The sequence below is a fragment of the Podarcis bocagei genome, assembly GCF_964188305.1.
Source record: "Podarcis bocagei genome assembly, chromosome: 10".
In the NCBI taxonomy this organism is placed as follows: Eukaryota; Metazoa; Chordata; class Lepidosauria; order Squamata; family Lacertidae; genus Podarcis; species Podarcis bocagei.
In genome coordinates, this window is record NC_138135.1 from 45,806,943 (window position 1) to 45,827,670 (window position 20,728).

Genomic DNA, 20,728 nt, shown 5'->3' on the forward strand with positions numbered 1-20,728 from the left:
GTAACCTCTAGTTCCGTCCTTAGATCCCTACGCTCAAGAACAGGTTCTGTGGGTGTGTTAATATTATAATATGTATCATTATAATAAATAGTGAAACCGCACTTTTTTTTCTTTTTAAATAGCATGACATTTCCCATTATTAAAGTGAAAAAATATAATGTGAGCCTTTGTGGTACAAAGGTTGTAACAGATTGTACATATGAGAACTAAGTTCTGTCATAGCTTTCAGTTAACAGTTTTCTAGCTGTTAAGGGGATCTAAGCTGTGTCCGTATGTAGAGTTATATGGATTTCACATACAGCATGAGAAATTGAGAGTGAGATGCATGAAGAGTATCCAAAGCAGAATATCTTATTGCGGAATGCTGGCACTTTCTCACTTCTATACTGGAAAAGCAGGCAGGAGGGAAAGGAGTCTAACAGGATGTGTGTGACCTTCTGTGTGAGCTCAGAGGATGAGGATTCCCCATCAGGTCAGGGAGGGATGTATTAGTGGTTTGTGTTCTGTTAATGGGTCAGAACATTTGGTATCTAGTAATGAAAAGCAGGAGATCCAAAAGAATATGAATAGGATGATGGTGGGCCCTTCTTTTACACACATGCATACTCTCTCTCTTTGCAATTTTGGGAGACAGTAATTGTGTGAAAAGCGGGGTAAAAATATAGTAAATTAAATTAATATATTTTTATTGTATAGCTTAAACCTGACAGTTGCCAGATTTAAACGGAATTTTTTTTTTGAAAAAAAGTCTGTTATATGGTACAAATAGTTGGATCCAAGTCATTTCTGTTTTGTTAGTCAATGAGATTAAATAGTTTGAAATCTTAAGAATTTTCTTGATTCCCCCCCCCCCCCCCACTGAACAAGCTTTTAGATTTCTTGCTATATTTCATTTCATGAATTCAGGCAAAATGATGGCTTAAAAAAGCAACCTTGGATCTCAGCTATAGAATATCTGTTGGTTTTTTTAATGACTCATCAAAGGAAGGAGAAATTGACTTGAAAGGGGATTTTTTGAATTAAAAATGTTGTATAAAGTTAGACATTTCGAATGGAAAGCAGGCAAAACTGACCACCTAACTAATTTGCATGATGAGCAAGTGAAGCAGTCAAATGCTTGCAAAATTTTGAATGAAATTTAATTTTAAGCGTAAATTCTGTTTCAATTGTTTCCATCAAAAGAGTTAGCCTGTGGTTTCTGAAGATAACATTTTTACTTATATTTATTGAGTATTGTTGTTGTATAGTGTTGAGCAAATACCACAGCTTATATTTAAACATGTTGAAAACATGTTAAACTATTTAATGAAAAAAGTGACCCCCTTTCTCTGGAGTTGTTAATTATGTTAAAAAGCAAAGTCATCAATAAACACTTTACACTTTTTTGATACTTGTTACTCTGTGCTAAATTCTGGAAATTGCTGACGGAAGTTCTGACTCCTGTATCAGAAATTATTTTGGCAAGGGTGTATTTGGTGGTATTGCTTAAATGATATGAGTTAGTGCCTGCTTTCTAAAATGTACCCTAATACTGCATTCAGAAGCAGTGCCTTTTCTTTCACAGCCATTTATGTGAGTTCTTGCCGGCTAATGCTATTTAATCCACAATAAAAAGTACTGAAAATAAATGGGTTTCCATTTAATGGAAATTCCTTCTCTGATTCTCAGTAGTACTGTTAATTTTCTTGAGTGAATTTTAGAAGTATACTCATAATTGTTCTGTGTGCAATAAAATAGAGCTTGAATGATTAGGCAGCCAAGGAATTTCTTGAATAACTCCTCCATTCTGATGTACTTTGTCATGACAGTTGTCTGGTGCCTGCAAAACAATGAAGAGTAACAGCTTGTCTCAGGGCATGCTGACTGAAATATGACATGTTATTGATGGAGGAATGGTAGCAGCTTGGATTGAATTCATAAACATCTCTTAGCTTGGTTACAAAGTTCAACAGCCTCTGGCATCTCTCCTTGTTCAAAGTGTGCACATGGCACTTGATCTTTGTGGGTCTTGCATGCTGCTAATCTGAATGTGAAGGGAAAAGACTTTCTGCAACGTTCTTATTCCCGTCATCCTTCTGAATGAAAATAATCATTATACAGAGCATCTAACTCATGAAGGCAGAAGGTCCACAGCGACGTAGGTTTTCTTCATGTGCTGGAGTTTCGCTGCCTCCACGGGCTGATGGTCGGAAACTTGTCCGGAATGCTTCATTCGGAGGATACAATGCACTTTCACCAGTCTTCCGAGGTTTGTTTTGTCTCACTTTTTAATGTTCTCATGAAAATATTTCTTGTAAAAGCTTCTACAAATACTAATTTTTTTTTTTTAAAAAAAGCAATTTTCTAAGCTGAAAAAGCACCTGGATTCACGTTGAATAAAATAAAATGAGATTTGGAAATAATGATTCATGGTTGGCATGTGTTCTCGGGCAGCGCTTTCTTTAAGTTCAGCATTAAGAACGGAGTGCTTCATTGTAGATTGCGTGTGATTGTACATGATGATGATGATGATGATATTATATAATGAGAATGATACTTGACTGAATATGGGTGGTGTTTTTCTTACCTGCAATTTAAGAGAATTTTCAACATACTGGAATCTACAACCAAATGATTTTCAAGTAAACGGAACATGGCTTCTAATTAGGTGCAGGTCCTTTTGAAATCTGGAGTAGACAACATAGCAGGACTTTTGACTGTTAGAAGTAATCTTAAAATGTAAAATTTGAGGCCATGTTAATCAGTGTTGTGTGCTTTAATCCTTACATTCCTTGGAAATACTCATGTTGTATATCTAGTTTGCATTGGTTCTAATGGACTTGATCAGTCTTGAAAATGCACAATTGCAAGATTACTGTAAATGTGTGAGTTAGTACTACTGTAAAAATTGATTTATTTAAGACAATTGCAAACTTCAAGCTAATTTTATTTTAATGTACCTATTAGTTGTCTACCTCTTCTTTTGTAGTTAGTAGTTTCAACACAAACATGATGTGAATCCCCTGGAAACTAGAAATAATGCTCCCTCTTTTCATGTTTTTGTGTGTAACTAATAAACGTTTATACAACAAAACAAAGGACAAGTAGATTTGCTGTACTTGTATAACTGCAGCTTCAGTCACTTATTGCAGAGTTCTGAATGTAACCACAACATCGCATGTTTCCTTTTCATAGTTTGGTTTTCAGGATATCTAAACCAAGCCAGTAAGTTGCATAACAACTCTTGTAAGGAAGTATGTTGTTATTTTTACTGAGTTTTTGCCATATCTTACTAAAAGTCCAGTTTGGCATTTAGAGTGGTTTAATATTCACAGATGACAAAGTGAGATGTATGTGTGCTAGTTCTCAAATTCAAGACAGTGTAGTTAACTTAGGTACTGCAAACTTACCTTAATTATAGCCTTTTACATGAATTATCTGGGCGAGGGAAACACAATATCTGTCATTATGTATTTCATGCTGTTGAATATGTCAGTAGTTGGCATTTGATTCACATTCCTTCTTTCTTTTTTAAAACCAGTTTATGTGCGTGTAACTTGCTCACTGACTTTGTATGAAGAGTAGAGCACCCTAGACATTAATTGTGGTGTCATGAGCCCCATTCTCTAGACATATCACAAGGTACATGAATGCTTGGAGCAGTAAGATGTTGCGCACTGGCCCTTGCCCCTTGGCCATACAAATGTCCAAAGAAAGGCTGTGCATGTAGAAGTTGCTGCCAAATCTCAGTTAATCCCAAATTGTTCTAGGGAGTTTTCCAAGTTCCTGGTAAGTTTACCAGGAAGCTAACATTTGAAATTCCTGAGGAATTTCTGATTAAGATAAGTGAATTCACTTGCCGCTTTGAAGAATGTACAGTGGTGCCCCGCAAGACGAAATTAATTCGTTCCGCAAGTTTTGTCGTCTAGCGAATTTTTCGTCTTGCGAATCACGAAATCCCATAGGAATGCATTGAAAATCAATTAATGCGTTCCTATGGTCAAAAAAAGTCCAAACAAAGCCAAATTTGGTACAACAACAGTTTATTAACTGCTCTTTAAAGTCACACATACTGTAAAGAGCAGTTCAAAAATTGAAGGGAAAATAAATTAACTTTATAAACAAAACATGTCTTTGTTTTTAGACAAAGGAAACAAAGTCGCGAGACGTTTTCATCTCGCGAAACAAGCCCATAGGGAAATTCGTCTTGTGAGGCAAATCGAAAACGGAAAAACCTTTCGTCTAGCGAGTTTTTTGTCTTGCGAGGCATTCGTCTTGCGAGGTACCACTGTAGTTACTCCAATCTGGCTTTATTAACGCAATGAGTTGAAACGGCTTGTTAGCACTACTCTCCTTACTTGGCTTTGCACAAGCTCTGCTTCATTCTGTTTTATGCTCCATTGATTAGTTCACATCCCTGGATGTGTGTGGTGGTATGGTGTGAATATGACAATGCCTAATCCTAGTGGCTTACTCGATCATGAATTTATTATTAGATTCCACTTCCATCTTATTTTTCTGATGCCTGATGAGAAGGCTTTGCATTGTTGGAACTGCTGTAACCTGGGGATGGGCTGGCAAGCCAGTTCTCCTATGGACTGAAACTCTCTGTGCTTATCTATATTGTGCTATGTGCTACTAGTACTGTAGTTGGATATTTTCATATAACTGAGTAACTGAGGTACCTCTGAATGCCTGGAAGGTAAAATACAAATGTATTAAATTGGGACAGGGTTGATAACTACCATTCATGCTTTGAACTTTGTAGGTTGGGAACATAACCACTTTTGGACCCTAGGTCTCACACAACATGGCTTTAATATTAAACAAAAAAAATCCTAGTTGTAAAGGAATTACAGAAACATTTGGTGAACAAATGGTGACATATACACCATGTCCCTAAGTATATTTGGTCAGAGTTTTAGTAGCTTTGTCTTATTTAGGATTAATGGCAAATGGGATACACTGATTTTTTGCAACCATTTCAATTTCTCTTCAAGGTTTTGACAGAGGGAAGGATGATGCCTCACAAAGTAAAGATGATTCTACGCAATCAATGTCAAAAAGCAAGGTGAGCACCTTAACCTTCAGACGGCATAGTTCAGTTTGATGCATCTAAGTGAGCTTGGATACGTAGTTGCAATTAATTTAATCTTTTCCCTACCTATCTCATTTGTGGCTTAGTGTAAATAGTAAGGTGAATTATGTTTATGTGTAATCTTTGATTATAGCACAAAAGCAAGCACTAATATTTGTTTTTAAAGCCAGTTTGTGAAAAAAAGTGAGGGCTGCTCAGGAGATGCAGTGGGCCTTTGTTGAATTTTATTAGCTACTCGGTTAAGTATGAGGCATATTATTTTAGATGAACTAGCCATAGCTGGCAATAGGCATTGGAGCCTCCAGTGACAAGGCAGAATCCACAAGTAAACCTGCAATTTACCGTATTTTTCGCTCTATAACACGCATCTGACCATAACACGCATGTAGTTTTTAGAGGAGAAAAACGAGGAAAAAATATTCTAAATGAAACAGTGGATGTATGATTTTTATGGTTCATGCTGTGGCCACAGACATGTGATCTGACAGTGAGTTTGGGGTAGCCCAATGCAAAAATCCTGAGGATCCATGTGGATCCGTGCTTTGTAACCATGTTTTAAGTGGGGAGGGAAGGAAAAGAACTCAAGGGACAAGGAGCCTTTCCGCGGGGAGGAGGGAGGGAAAGAGCACTGTTGCTTTAAAGGTATACTTAAGGTATTTGCCCTGTGCCTCGGTTTTTTTTTCCATTTAACAGTTTGCAGCCTTTTCCTTCCGCTCCTTGTTTTGAGGCGGAATAGATTTGAGCAAGTGAGGAGGACTTGGAATCCAGGGGATTCGCCATAGAATGGAGCACAAAAAAGCGGTAGGGGCACTAGGACCCAGACATTGCTCAAATCTATCCTGCCTGAAAACAAGCTGCTCCATCCCAGCCGATCAGCTGAGACGCGGGGGATTTGCGAAGTTTTCCCCTCTCCCTCATGCCCTCCCCAGCCCTTTTTTTTAATTCCTGGTTTTCACTGCGTGGCTCAGAGCTCGAGGTTGGTTTTATTTTGCTGCTGGTTGCTTAAATTTTATCTTTCCTGCCGTCTCTCTGCAGCCTCATTGCTCTGTTTAGAGAGCGCGCAGACCTTTGCTAGCGTCTCTCCCTCCTCCCGTGTAAGCGGCTGCTGCCGGCTTTGCTGCTATGGCTCTCCTTCCCTCCCTCCTTCCTGGCTCCAGGTCGCTTTAAAGAAAGCAAAGTGAGAGCCTCGTAGAGCGTGTAAGTGGCTCCCGCTTTGCCTGACTGACGGCAGCCATGGCTCTGATCCGTGCATTCGCTCCTTAACACGCACAGGCATTTTCCCTTACTTTCTCGGAGCAAAAAAGTGCGTGTTTTGGAGCGAAATTTACGGTATGTGCATTTCACTTGTGCTCATTCAGCTTTACGTGCATGTCAATTAAAAAATAGAAAGGGGGTGGGGTTCTGGGGAAAATGACTTTGGCAATCCTCTCTGCCGTTGAATCCAATGAATTTTGACTATGCATGATTTTGGTTTTAGGCGCAATCCCCAGAACATAGCCCCCAGGTAAGTTGCGGGTTCTACTGTACTACATGCTATATGTTTTATGGTGAGTGCAACTCACACTTGAACAAGATACAAACTACAAAGCCATAGAACCCTTCTCAGGGTTCAGGCTTGGTTTTTGGCTCCCATCCAGACCACCCACTCGTCCCGTCCCCCCAGGCACAAGCTCAGCTTCTGAACAGCTTCATCTGCTTCTGTTGGAAAAGATATAGAGCAGAGTGCCTTGATGATGACTCATCCAGAATCCTTTGATGATGGCACCCAATGACTTCACTTAGGTGTTAAACAGCATGGAAGACAGAATTGATCCCCACAATATAATTCCCATGGGAACAAACAGAAATCTCCCAGAGCGGTTCTCTAAACTTGGGCCATCAAATAGGGACAGAACCACAGTAATACACTGCCTCCAACTTCTGTTGAATGGAGCCAGTCCATGAGGATACCATGGTCAATGGTATGAAAAGCCATTGAGAGCTCAAGGAGAATCAACAAGGTTGGAGTGCCTCTCCTCATACAAATAAAAAGCCAAGGTGACCAAAGCTTTCACTGTGCCAAATCCAGGTTAAGAAAGTATGTACTTTCGTATGTGTACATGTGACTGAGCTTGGTGGATTAGAGCTTCTGTCTCATTTTCTTGAGATTGGTGGGTGTTTATGTGTGTGCTCTCTCTCTTTCCCTCCCTCCCTCCCTCCCTCCCCCCCTTCCTCTGTCTGTCTCTGAAAACTTAGTAAAATAGTTTTTTGGGGGGGTAGCCTTAATTTTAGCCAGCAGATTTGGCTGGTTCCTGGGCATCTCAGTATTAAACAATTTGTGTCAATAAAACATGTTTTGCTATACAGGGTAACAAATGCCTTGTAACTCATCCAAAGTTTATTTTTAGTCAGTACAAGATGCTGAGACGTTCCTAATGAGTTAACTTGGTTATATTATCAACCAATGTTGAGTGATGATAGACTGCTAGAATAGCTCTGCAACTCTGCAGGGTTCATCTGTCATTCTCAACCAGTACCCCCCCCCCCGCCAAGCTATTGGGTGGCACATGCAGAGAAACCATTTTTAGAACTTTCAAGGCAGGATAAATAAAAGCCATGTGATGCCACAGCAGCATGTTTAATAAAGAAATATTTTCAGTAGTAAAGGCACTTAAGTGAGGTGAAGTTATGGATCTCTAGAATTAGGGTGTTTTGGGGAAAGCAGGCTGTAATAATGTATTTGAATAACACCGATATAACAGATTCAGGGAGCAGATCTTAGTCTGGAGAAATTCCATGTTTTCCTTGAGGGGCCAGGGGGTAAGTAATTGCGTAGGTAGCACTGGACAAGAAAAGCTATTTGTGTTTGCATGTGTAAAACTCAGAGGACAATGCCAAGTTTTTGACTCCTTTCTTCAAACTGGGTTATTGTTAAATGATATGACAGAAGAAGCCAACGTTTTGAAGTACCACACGAAGGATTCATTTACAAGCTCTTTCTATGCCTTGATTAAATGAAGCAACATAAAGGGAGCAAGCAGCAATCTGAAAAACTTGTGGCTTCTATGTTTCGCTTGAAGTTTGACTGAACAGCAACTGCTCTAATCCTTCATTAATTATTTCCTTGTGTTATGTATATTTTCAGTCAGAATCTAAGCTTTATAATGGCTCTGAGAAGGACATCACTGCCTCCTCCCCCAGCTCCTCTACTACCAAGCTCACAAAGAAGGAGTCTCTTAAGGTGAGTTGCTTTCCAGAATAGAAAACCTACCATCTCCAGCCTTTTGGCTATGGAATACGACACCTTTCAGTGGCCTCAGAAGATATATGTGAGATACACAATAACTTTAAAGAAATGATAGAACATTCCAAGATGTGCTGCTGTTACTTCAACCAATGTCGTAATTTTCTCCAGAATTCACTGTGTTTTTCTAGCCCCAACATAGCCCTCTAGTTCTAGAGTGTGGGAGAGGACACAAAAGAAGCTAAATTACTTTTTGCCCTCTGCAGGTCTGGTTCTCATTGAGTTTGTAAGCCTGTTTATGGGCTCACTTTCATGCAGGTATTATTCAACCTTATTAACTCCCACCTGTGGTCTAAAATGGTGTAGCCCAGACATGACTTCACCACCTTTGTAAAAACTAGGCTACAGATAAAGTATATATGGTGTGCTGGTTGTTACTGCTAGGGATGCACAGAGGCTGTCCACCACTTTGAACGTGGCATGACTTGTTTCTGCTGGAAATATTAAATGTGTTACCAGCCCATTACTACTTTGCTGAGTGAAAAGCGTTCCATGGGTTCTTCCACCCCACTGCCTCTCATATTATTTTATTTATTTATTATATAACATATTTATATCCTGCCAAGTTGAAATTCAAGGCGGCTTAACACATTTAAAAACACCAGTCATAGTATAAAGAATAATAAAAACAAACTGCTTAAAAAACAATACTTAAAATGCATCACTATATCTAAAACCAGCAATTAAAATTTGAACTGGCAGCAGCAGCCCAGTCATCAGCATCGTCCGCACCTTAGTTTCCAAATGCCTTTACTGCAAAAGTAAATTGTTGCTTCCTTGCCTGAACAGAAGCAGGAGCCAAGCCAAGCCACACTGATCGTATCAGGAAGAAGAAACTTTGTTTGCTGATTCTCTGTCCGCAGCACTACTTAGGACCAAAGATTCCAATAAGCAAGCAAATAAGATCCAGAGGCTCTTGCTAGGCAGAGTAGAGACTCTGATGTCGTGCTTAGCCTGATAATATGCTGGGTGTCTATTCTGCCATGTGGATCTTATGAGGGGGAAAGAAACATTGTTTGCTTATCAGATCAGCCAGGAAGCTGGGTTTCTATTCTACCTAGCAAGAGGTGAGGTGTGTGCCTTAAACCAACCTGCATAACAAAAACAAGAGCAAATCCACGTGGATATTTGCTGATCAGAATCTCCCTGCCTTGGCAGGGAAGCTTATTGCTATTCTGGGGCTGTCTTACGCCTTACAGATTGTGCAGGCAGAAAGCAGCTTTTACTTCAAAGTAAAGCCTTTTACTCTGCAACACCAGCTGGGAGGCGGCATGGGCTTATGCCTTGCAGATTGGGCAGGCAAAAAACCTGGCCATTTACTTTGCAGTAAAGTGTTGCTTCCTGCCTGCAAGCTGGGCAGTGCATTCTCAATATATTACAGGGTAAAAAAAATATGAAACATTTATTGCGATCGGTCTGGAGTTCATAGCAGTAAGAGACAAAATATCAATATATCATAACCCACCCCTACTTCAAGTCTCCAGATGTTGCTGATGTTGCTGAACTCCCATCATCCCTGACCACTGGCCATGCTGGCTGGGGCTGATGGGGGCTGTAGAGTTAATATCTGAAGGGTCTCAGGTTCCCCATTCCTGTTTTATATGAAATTAGTTTGAAGGCAATATTATGTAATGCCACTTCTTCTGATAGATAAACAGCTGTCCTAAAACTGTTTCGTTTCGTTTTCTTCATACTACTGTGGATTGAACTAAGCATGTTGCAATTTGTTTTGACCTTTGCATTTATGGCTCCACGACTTCCATTTTCTTAAATTTCTTACCCTCTGAATTTATTGTTTGTTCATTATTTACAGGTTCAAAAGAAAAATTACAGGGAAGAGAAGAAAAGAGCCACAAAAGAACTACTTAGCACGATCACAGACCCATCAGTCATTGTTATGGCTGACTGGCTGAAGGTCAGGAATTATGTGTAATATTGAGTAGAAGTTGTAGCTGTTGTTTATTTGTCAGAATGTAAAAGAATTCAGATCCTAGTTGGTTGCTGATTGATGTTTACCACTAGGATTAATTATATCCCAGAGGCTCAGTACTTGATGCATAGGGAACCAATGGGGATACCTTGCCACTGCTTTACAGTGGTTGCCATGTCTACGTCTGTCTGCAGTGACTAATTGAATTGGTGATCACTTTATATTCAATACAATGTGAATTATGAGTGATTCCTCTGGAAACAGGAAACTTTTACTTTAAAACAGATTCCTTCTTGCAGACTCACCAAGCCACATTTCATACATGATAGCATAAAGCTCTGGGAGTTTCAAATGTGTGAATTTCAATGATGATATGAATAGCTCCAGGAAGAGGACGTAAAAGTAGCACGGGTATCAAATAATCTAAGCTGCTTAATGTCAGTGTGTTTCTTGCACGTCACAGGAGAATTAAATTACTTCTGCTGATCAATAAAATATTCCACCTGAACTTGTTGTTTGTACCTTGTTTTCCTGTATTGGCTAAAGTGTAAGGGCTGTTAACATACTACTTTTTTTCATTGATTGATTACATTTGTATCCTGCTGTTTTCAAAGGCAATGTTTTATCCTCACAAACCCATGAAAGTTAAATTAGGTTGAGAGAGTGTGATTTGTTCAAGGCTACAAAGTGATCTTCGTTTCTGATTAGGGATTTGAACTTGCATTTCATATTTCAAGTACATTCCCTAACCGGTAGGCTCTACTGGTGTCTGTTGAGACATATTCTGCAGGCATGGGAATCATCCCAAGTTTCTGTATTTATTTACATATGTAAAAGCTTCTGACATAGTAAATTGGTTTTCATTTTAAAGGAATACTGTCTGCATGGTGCAGTTGATATCCTTTGGTAATTTGATTTACTAGTTATGCTCAATTAACAGTATACAAACATTAAGATGTGTTGTGCCTATAAGTATTTGTGTGAGATTTGAATAACTCTTCTTCATTTTTGCAATTCTGAACTGGTTGTGTATATTGTAAGAAGGGTCTTACTTCTTGGCCAGGAGGGATTGGGACTGAAATGTTCTTAAAATGTACTTAAAATTAAAAGTCTCTCTTTTTTTCTGTTAAGATTCGAGGTACACTGAAAAGCTGGACCAAACTTTGGTGTGTGTTGAAACCTGGAGTACTGCTTATTTACAAAACTCCCAAAAATGGCCAGTGGGTGGGAACAGTACTCCTGAACGCTTGTGAACTCATTGAGCGGCCTTCAAAAAAGGATGGATTTTGTTTCAAACTTTTCCATCCTTTGGAGCAATCCATCTGGGCTGTTAAGGTAAGTGAATATGTATTCTTAATGCAGGTGGCGTTGAATAGAACATTACACCAATGACACATTAAACCTATCTGCACTGTTAAATATTAATGATCTCAGTGTGCTTTCAGTTGTCAGCTCAGCTATCTCTTTGCTAAATTTGCTTGATTTTCTGACATCCCAAAGCCCTGAGTAGTGTGGTTGCATTGGAGAAGTATTGGCCTTTTGCATAATCCTGTGTGGTCTTTATTGTGAAAGCAGCCACTAATCATAATCTTTGCCCATATAAAATGTGCACAGTAATGCTGTGTAACAGCTCCTGAATCCCTAATGGTACCTATTTTATTATCTTGTAGGCATTAGGATAATATATTTTCATTCTCTCAGGCCTTTTAATGATTTGTGCTTTAAAATCGTATTGGGAAGATTCTCTTTTAAAACATCAAAAATTGCCACATTTTTATTTTGCTGTTTTAAGTTCCTATTTTAGCCTGTGTATTGTGAGAATTATGTTTGTTACTTTTTATTGGTCTTATGTATATTTGTATTGTTTTGCTTAAAATTACATTGTAAACTTACTGGGATTACCAAGAGGTTATATAAGAGAGATTGGATCCAACAGGAGGATAGAAGATTGTACCTGGAGAGCACAAAGTGCCTCCATATCCCACCTAGAGTCCACTTAAAAATGGGTTAGCAGCAGAAATCAGCCCAGGATATTAGGAACAAAGGCATCACCTGAATTACATGTACCTCCATCCCCAAGACAACCAAAAAGGGCCCAATCCATTTGTGGATGGATCTCTTGTGAGAATCCATAATTACACTTAATGATGTTTGGATCTCTTGATACATGAGGCAGTATAACTTCTATGCCTTTTGGCTCTGCTACTGAATATTCTGGATACTAACCAGTAAGCCCAACCAAAATGTCTGGGCAGTTGGATGGGGCAGCTCCCTTATGAGGAAAGGTTGACTTCTTCACACAGCGTATCATTAACTATGGAACTTGCTTCTACAGGATGAAGTGATGGTCATCAATTTAGATGGTTTTTAATGAAGATTTAATTAATTAATTAATTAATTAATTGAGGAGAAGGCTGTCAATAGCTACATGATGGCTGTGTTCCACCTCCCCTGCCAGACGCAGCAGTTGTTGGGAGTCGCAGGTGGGGCAGCGTGATCTTGGGCTCGGGTCCTGCCTGTGTGCTCCCCACAGGTAGCTGGATTACCACTTTGAGAATAGGATACTAGATTAGACGGCCATTGACCTGATCCACAGACTCTTCTTATGTACTAAGTTGTAGCGTCCTCTGTCCACCCCCTCTTGTTTATCTACACACATTTGGGAGTCCGTGAGCTTCAAATGAGGATCATTCCAACTCTCCAGACCGAAATGTGTGACGTTTTTCTTGTAGCTGAGCTACCTTCCAATTTCTCAACAGTGATTGAAGAAAGGAAGCGTACAGATGGTGTTGGCTGTGCCTTTCTTCTTTGCCAGCTGCATGTTCTACTTAAATGTATTCTTGCTGTCATTTCTTTCTTGCTTCCCACCCCAACATGAATGAGTAATTCATGTTTTTAATGCCACCAATATTTTGGCCTCTACAATGTTTTTTTTCTTAAAAAATAATAATAATACAGGAGTGAGTGGGAGAAGCACCTGGAAATTTTTGTTCTAAAGACCTTTTAAGAGGAGGGGGATACAAAATAGGGGATATTTTTAAAATTAATCTGAAGAGCAGATTCCAGTGAAGTATGACCATTGGTCACATAGAGTTATTGCAATAGCACTTGCTGATTGACAGAGAATCCTAGCTATTTCATTAAAATTGTGCCTTCAAATTAATCTAAAACTATTCCATCTATATTGTTTGTATTTTAAGGGTCCTAAAGGTGAAGCGGTTGGATCCATAACACAACCATTACCCAGCAGCTACTTGATCATCCGAGCAGCTTCAGAATCAGATGGTAAATAAAAGCACATTCTGTAAATAACATTTTCTCCAAAGGGTAACACAGTAAATCCTAATGTGATTGAACAGTTTCAGGAAATATTTTTTTACCAGCAACACCATGTGTAGCCCAGATGTTTTTTGTCTCCAGATTTCTTTCTCTCAAAATATTCACAGTAGGATAAATGTGGATTAAAAAATATGAAAACCAGAGTTTGGTAATACAAAGACAGTGCAATATAGGTACAGCTTCCCTGCAGAAGACTTCGGCCTTATAAGACTTATAAGGCACAGCTGGTCGAATGTACATGACTCATTGATTCTGTGGCTATATATTCAGACTCCCCCACCTGTGCAGTGAGACTTCCTCTTCTCCCACCTCTGCTCCATAGGGTATTTTTGCGGGGAGGGGAACCTTGAGAACAGATGAGAGAGGGGGTGTGCAGAAAGAGAAGAGGGAGAGGAACGCCTTGTGCTAACGGGGGAAGACTTTTTTGGATACAGACCGAAGTTCAGTGCCTTTCCCACACCAGTATATCAGAAGCTACTGGTGCTGCAGTCCCAAGCATACATGAATAAAAACATGTCCTATTGAAGTAAATGAGACTTAACCAAAAATATGGTTCGAATCTGGCTATGTGTTGAAAGAGCACAGATAATCATTTCTGGTCTTAAGAGGTCAGATATAAAATCCTAGTTCCGCGCTTTAAAGGTACATCCATATGAAATGCAGATCTAGCATACTGTTCAAATGGTGAACTCAATAACATAGGGTATTATACTAACCAAAAATATGTATTTTTAGGTAGGTGTTGGATGGATGCATTGGAGCTGGCTTTGAAGTGTTCAGGTTTGCTCAAGCGCACAATGATTAGAGAAGGTAAAGAGCATGAAGTGACCTTAACAGATGGTGCACACGTGTCTTTCTATGGTCTGCTACGTGCAAACAACGTGCATAGTAGTGAAAGCTTCCCGTAAGTTGTTCAGATTTATAACCTTTATTGTGGTGGGGGTGGGGGTCATGAAGCCTGTTCCAAGGTTAAATTCTTACTGTCGTTTAAATAGTTTTCCAATGTTTTCTTTTATTGGTTACTTTTTTCACTGTCTTGGCAAACCTGCTGCTTGCTATAATTACTGAAAATATCACTAGAATTTTTAAATAAGCACACAAGAGGCACATGGTATGAAAATAATGGTATCTAAAAGTAACTTTTTAGTTTCTTTATATATTCACATGTTAACCTGTTGAGTACAGATATGCTTAAGGATGCAATTGTGTTCTTATATGTGCTAGTTTATGGTTGTGGAAGGACATAAGATGGAGGGAAGAGACGTTTTCATCCTTCCCTTTTTCTTTTACACCATCCACCTCATAGTCTTCTCATAGGCTGGTGAAGACCTATGCTAGAGGGCAGTGTTCGAAACTCCCATTGTTCTGGGCACATTTTGTGACAGGGAAGTTCATTAATGCTCAAGCAGTTTCTGACCTCTGGGTGCAGTACTGCACCTAAGATTTTGGATTAACACTGCAGAGTGAAAAGAAAGGAGGACCTTTTTCTGCCTCCCCACTTCCAGCTACCCTCTGAAGACTGGAGAAGAGACCCTCTTAAGAATATTAGGGGCAGGGGAAGGTTACAAGACCATGTAAAAAATGAACAGAATATTTTAGCTGCAGTTCATTCATTTTCAGCTTTGTATTTTTATTTTTTAAAAATGTGCCTAGACATTCCGTTGTTGCGCCCATAAGCTAGGTTTAAGGTGCTTCCATATCTCAGTTTCTAACACTGCTAGAGGGTCCATGTAGACAAGGTAGATGGGAAATGAATGACTTAAAAGCTGCCTCCGGCCCTGCACCCTTCAATAATGTTACAATTCTTTTTTGCTGTTCCCTGCAAACACAATAATGATTTCCTTAACCCCCCCCCCAAAAAAAAACCAATTATCAATATAGAACTGACTTGTAGGGGGACCTGGGAAATAGAATTTCCTGGCCATTTCCATCATACCTTGAGGCTATACAGGTAGCCCCCAGTTTACACAGGGGTTACGTACCGAGGCATCACACACGTTGGTGAAATTGTGTATATTTGAAAGCCATTGGAAAAGCCTGCAAACACCCCATTCTGCCCCCTGCCCTGCTTTTTTAGTGACATTTCAGTGATGTCTTTATGACGTTTCCTGGTCACTTCCATATACACAGTTCCATATACACTTCCACATACACAGTTGGACACATATTGAATGTGCATAAATGGGGAGCTGCCTGTAATCTTCTCCCTCCCAAAGACATTTAAATAGCTGAGTACCACCAGTTCTGGAATAGGGTTTGCACCTGTAGTAAACATTCATTATGATATGGAACTGGTTTGCTATTGTTTTGCCAGAAGTTATGAAACAGCTACAAATAGAAACTATTGCCACACACCTACTACTCCTCTTCAGCTCACTTGTTATGTTTCAGTCACTCAGTACAACTGCAGGAGCAACAAACTACAGGGCGGTGATTGGTTGAGTTAGCTGTGAGTCACAATGCTGGTACTTAACAGTGGCTTGAGCTGCTAAAAGACCCCACACTGTGACTGTAGCACTCAATTCAAAGATAAATTATTGCAATGATTCCTTTAATTGCAGTGTTGTAGCTGTACAAACATTTCTGTATTAACTCATATTGATGTATTTTGCAAGAAATGCTATATATTTTAATACTAAAATGTTATCTACAATTTTAATTGGCAAGCTTAGTACATTCTTAATTTGATCACTACCTATGTATGAGTATAAATGTAAATGTATTTTAAACAGCTAAAATGGAAAGTGTGGATTGTTTCTCTGAGTCTATGGGGTAAGGTCTGCTATAAAACCTAAGCAAAAACATACAATTGCAGTCTAAGCTGTAGTAATTGCAGTTCTTTTTATATGCATAGTTACTTGGTTAGTGATAAAGTAATGATGCTATAGTATAAACAGAGGTAAAACCATATGAAAAAGTTTAGGAATTGATGTTGCATAAATTAAAACTTGGGATAGATCCCAGTCAAATTTAAGTGTTCCTGTGTCCCATTCATTTAAATGTGCTTTTAATTTTTCCATTGAGACTGAAAAGTGCTTAAATTTGACTTTATCGTACCTAATGTTTACTGAACTGACCACTCAAAAGCCATAAGCTGAGTTGAGTTGCTAAATTGTATAAAGGAAAGCCCCAGGACTGAAACCTATCTCTTCTTTTTTAAGGCTAAATGATAGTGAAATCGAAAGGCATCACTTCAAAGATCCAGATTTGTATTCTGATAAATCAGATAGGGAAAATGATCATGATCGCGATGAATCGGATAATGATGGCTTGGGAGAAAGTGACACTGACACATCTGAGCGGCAGGATGACTCGTACATTGACCCTGAACCTGATCATATCAAGGAAACAACGTATTTGGAAGAAGTTCATGAAGAGCTTGGAGAGGTTAAAAAAAAAAGGGGTTTTATGCAGTAGTAATGTTTAGGTTTTAATATTTTGAAACTAAAATTGTACCTTGGAAAGGCAGTCATTCTGGCAATATTTGAATTGCAAAATGGTTTCCTTTGCCTTTTTATCACACACTTTCTTGTCTTATGTCCCTCTAGCTGTAGGTCAGTTTTCAGACCACTGGTAGATTAATTGCTTTGGTAGGTTAATTTTTAAAGCATATATAAGCATAAGAGGCCACCATAAAAAGCAAAAGAAACTGGTAGGATTTGGCCAAGGGACTATGGTTGGCTAAAGTTGATGCAGATTTAGAAATAACTTGACAAATCGAAACGCTAAGAGCCAGACAGTCACCTGAACCGACCCAAAGGTAAACAGAGATTATTCTAGATTGACAACTGATAAGAGCAGCAAGGACATGCCCAAGGGCATTAATCAAGGTGAAACAGAAATTTTGAATCTCATGGTTGAGTCGGAAGTTGTAGTGTGTTGCAGGTTATCTAGCCTTGGTTTGATAAATAGCTATTTGGTGTTTTTTTAAAAAATAGTTCACGTTTCCTAAGTGCAGCATGTGAATTGCTTCACATGTTATATTTTGGCCCTTGCTCATTCAGGGTTGCAGGCTCCGGGTTTTAATTAAAAAAACACAAAAAACTGCTTAGGGATAAATTGCCCAGACTTGAGTCAATTGGAGTGCTTTCTCTTAAGTTGTTCTTTGGAGCATTATGTATTTTTGATGGGTGGGTGAAGCAAGTTTATGGACAAACACGGGCTCTGACCAATGCAAAATAAATATGAATTCGTCCCGCGTCATAGAGAAGGCATTGGCAATTTTGAATCACGGTGACTGAAACCAAATACCTTCTGCAAATGTGCTCTTTCAATTAGTATCATGTTTATGTTCTATTCTGCTTTGTTGTTGTTGAAGGCAGGAGAAGCTTCCCAAACAGAAACAGTATCAGAAGAGAACAAAAGCTTGATATGGACATTACTAAAACAAGTACGCCCAGGAATGGACCTCTCCAAGGTGGTGCTGCCCACGTTTATTTTGGAAACACGTTCTTTCTTGGATAAACTCTCTGATTACTACTATCATGCAGACTTCTTATCTGAGTGAGTAGATTTCATTCCTCTACAATAAAAACTAACTGGATGTATCCACTCAGTATTTTGTTTTCAGAAGCATTTTTTAACATTGCTTTCTGAATAAGTTGTAAAACATGTCAGGCCTGCAATAAGTCATACTTCTAGCCCCTGGAATTTTCCCTTCTTTTGTGGGGCTTACCTTTAAAGTCCTAAGTACCTTGGGATTCATGTACCTGAAGGAGTGTCTGTACCCACACCAACCTGTCCAGGTCTTGAGAGCACCAAGAAAGGTGCTGATCCAAGTACTGCCTTTAGTTAGGGGTTTGTTATGGTTTTTACAAGGTAAAAAGGTAAAGGTACCCCTGCCCGTACGGGCCAGTCATGTCCGACTCTGGGGTTGCATGCTCATCTCGCTCTAGAGGCCCTGAGCCGGCGCCGTCCGAAGACACTTTCGGGTCACGTGGCCAGCGTGACGAAGCTGCTCTGGCGAGCCAGCACCAGCGCAGCACACGAAAACGCCGTTTACCTTCCCGCTATAAAGCGGTACCTATTTATCTACTTGCACTTAAGAGTGCTTTCGAACTGCTAGGTGAGCAGGAGCTGGGGCCGAACGACGGGAGCTCACCCCGCTGCGGGGAATCAAACCGCCGACCATACGATCGGCAAGTCCTAGGCACTGAGGTTTTACCCACAGCACTACCCGCAGAGGGCCTTTTATGCTTTAGACTTTGCCTCGACTTTAGAATTTCTTTCTAAAGGACTTCACATAGCAAATTTTTCAGTGTTGTGAGAAGGCTTTCTTATTTGCTCAGGCATTTTAGCGTTGTTATTATTTCTAGTTTGTACACAAGATTTTTTTTGAGTTTTAACTTGTTTTGTTTGTCTTCTGCCTTGTTATATATATTTACTGGCTTTAAATTGTATTTCCATCTTGTATTTGAATTAGTTCTTATTCACACTTTTGTACACTGCTCTTTATTGTGTAGACAAGATCTGCTTTTTACTCTATCCACATGTTAATAGTTTTGAAATTTTATTGTACATTGTTCTTTAATTAAAATAAAGACTGTGTCCAAAAAAGTACTTAGATTTGCTTAACAAATCTTGTTTTCTAGAGCTGCCCTTGAAGAGAATGCTTACAATCGTATGAAACAAGTTGTGAAATGGTATTTGTCAGGATTCTACAAAAAGCCAAAGGTAACACTTTCCGAACACTTTTTGTGGTAGCAAATCCCTTCCCCTTTCACTCTTTTTCCTTGCCCCCACCCCATACACTTTGGTGCAGATCAAAATTTGCCTATATACTCATGTAGACTATTTCTGGATACTAGTATAATAAGCCTGTAGGATGGTAGGGTGGTGGCTTTAATCATGGTGTTTGTTGGTTATATCTGTGGCTGGCAGGGTGGGTTAAAGAGGGCCCCTTTCTGCCACTCTTCACCTTCTTGAATTAAAAAATTAATTTAATTATAAAGGTCTTCTGTGACCATGAACACTTTGGGCCATGACCATGCTCACTATACCATGTAGCTTCTGGAGGGTGGGCCATAGATCAGTTTTACCCTCAGCCCCAAAATAGTGACAGCTCTTGTGGGAGCTTAAGGGTGAGAATAATGGTTGTGCAGTGTAAAATCTAGCACAATAGTTGTGTTAGCAGAAGCTTGTTGTGCAGCAAGTTGTACATCAGAAAGTATCAGGGCTTCAGCAGTCTGTTGCACAGCTACCTGCGAGAACCATCCTGGTTTTCTATCCTCCTGCGCAAATCATTCTGCTAGCACAACTAATACACAGTAATCAATACATATAGTCCTCTGTGTTAAGAAAGGCATACTTTTTGCACATTATTTTTTCTCCCTAAACACTTGTAATCAGTCATCTCTGTGTCTGGTTGACTGACTCCTCAGACACCAAATAGCAGCTATGGCAAAGGTCCCTGTGAAAGACATGCCATATGGAGAGTTGGCGTGGCATAGTGTTGAACTGAGACATGGGAGACCAGGATTCAAAGCCCCACTCAGCCATGAAGCTCACTGGCGACCTTGGGCCAGCCACAGTGTCTCAGCCTAACCTACCTCACAGGGATGTTGTGATAATAATATGGGGAGAGGGAGAACCATGCACAACACTTCGAGCTCCTTGGAGGAAACGTGGATTAAAAAGGTAGTCAGTTAAATACTGAACTAGTATGTGGTCAAATAAACACACAGTGCTGCCTCTTCTGCTTTGGATGTGAGCACTGTGGTACTACAGTGCAAAGTTGGCAGGCAATGTTGTCTAGTGATTTGACTACTGGACTGGTTTAATAAAATGTAATGTGAATCACAGAAATACATTTCCATAGTTGCTGTGCCTCTATATGCCCTACAAATATGAAATTTACCATAGCTTATCCTGAGAGAGAATGTCACCGTAGGGCTTTCCTTTAAATACTTACAAATTGAAAACTATTAGGCCCTTCTTTTTTCAGTTGGAATGTATTTTCTTAGCAAAAATTGTCTCTCTTTTCAGGGACTTAAAAAACCCTACAACCCTATCCTCGGTGAGACCTTCCGTTGCTTGTGGGTTCATCCAATAACAAATAGCAAGACTTACTATATAGCTGAACAGGTATTACCAAAGATGT

At 39.5% G+C, this 20,728-nt stretch overlaps 1 protein-coding gene across 11 annotated transcripts in view; it reads left to right on the forward strand.

Moving 5' to 3' along the window:
- OSBPL8 (oxysterol binding protein like 8) overlaps positions 1–20,728 on the forward strand; it is a 73,016-nt gene that overhangs the window by 37,313 nt on the left and 14,975 nt on the right. For 3 of the 11 annotated variants that reach the window (XM_081211219.1, XM_081211222.1, XM_081211220.1), the window contains exons 5-15: positions 4,980–5,050; positions 6,555–6,581; positions 8,202–8,297; positions 10,174–10,275; positions 11,422–11,625; positions 13,491–13,575; positions 14,365–14,533; positions 16,791–17,016; positions 17,948–18,132; positions 19,221–19,302; positions 20,614–20,712. In XM_081211219.1, coding sequence (XP_081067345.1) covers positions 4,980–5,050; positions 6,555–6,581; positions 8,202–8,297; positions 10,174–10,275; positions 11,422–11,625; positions 13,491–13,575; positions 14,365–14,533; positions 16,791–17,016; positions 17,948–18,132; positions 19,221–19,302; positions 20,614–20,712 — 1,346 coding nt within the window. Of the gene's footprint in view, positions 1–27; positions 44–1,808; positions 2,249–4,979; positions 5,051–6,554; positions 6,582–7,392; positions 7,877–8,201; positions 8,298–10,173; positions 10,276–11,421; positions 11,626–13,490; positions 13,576–14,364; positions 14,534–16,790; positions 17,017–17,947; positions 18,133–19,220; positions 19,303–20,613; positions 20,713–20,728 lie in introns of those variants that run through there. The other 8 variants (XM_081211224.1, XM_081211225.1, XM_081211227.1 and 5 more) reach the window with 6 other exon arrangements.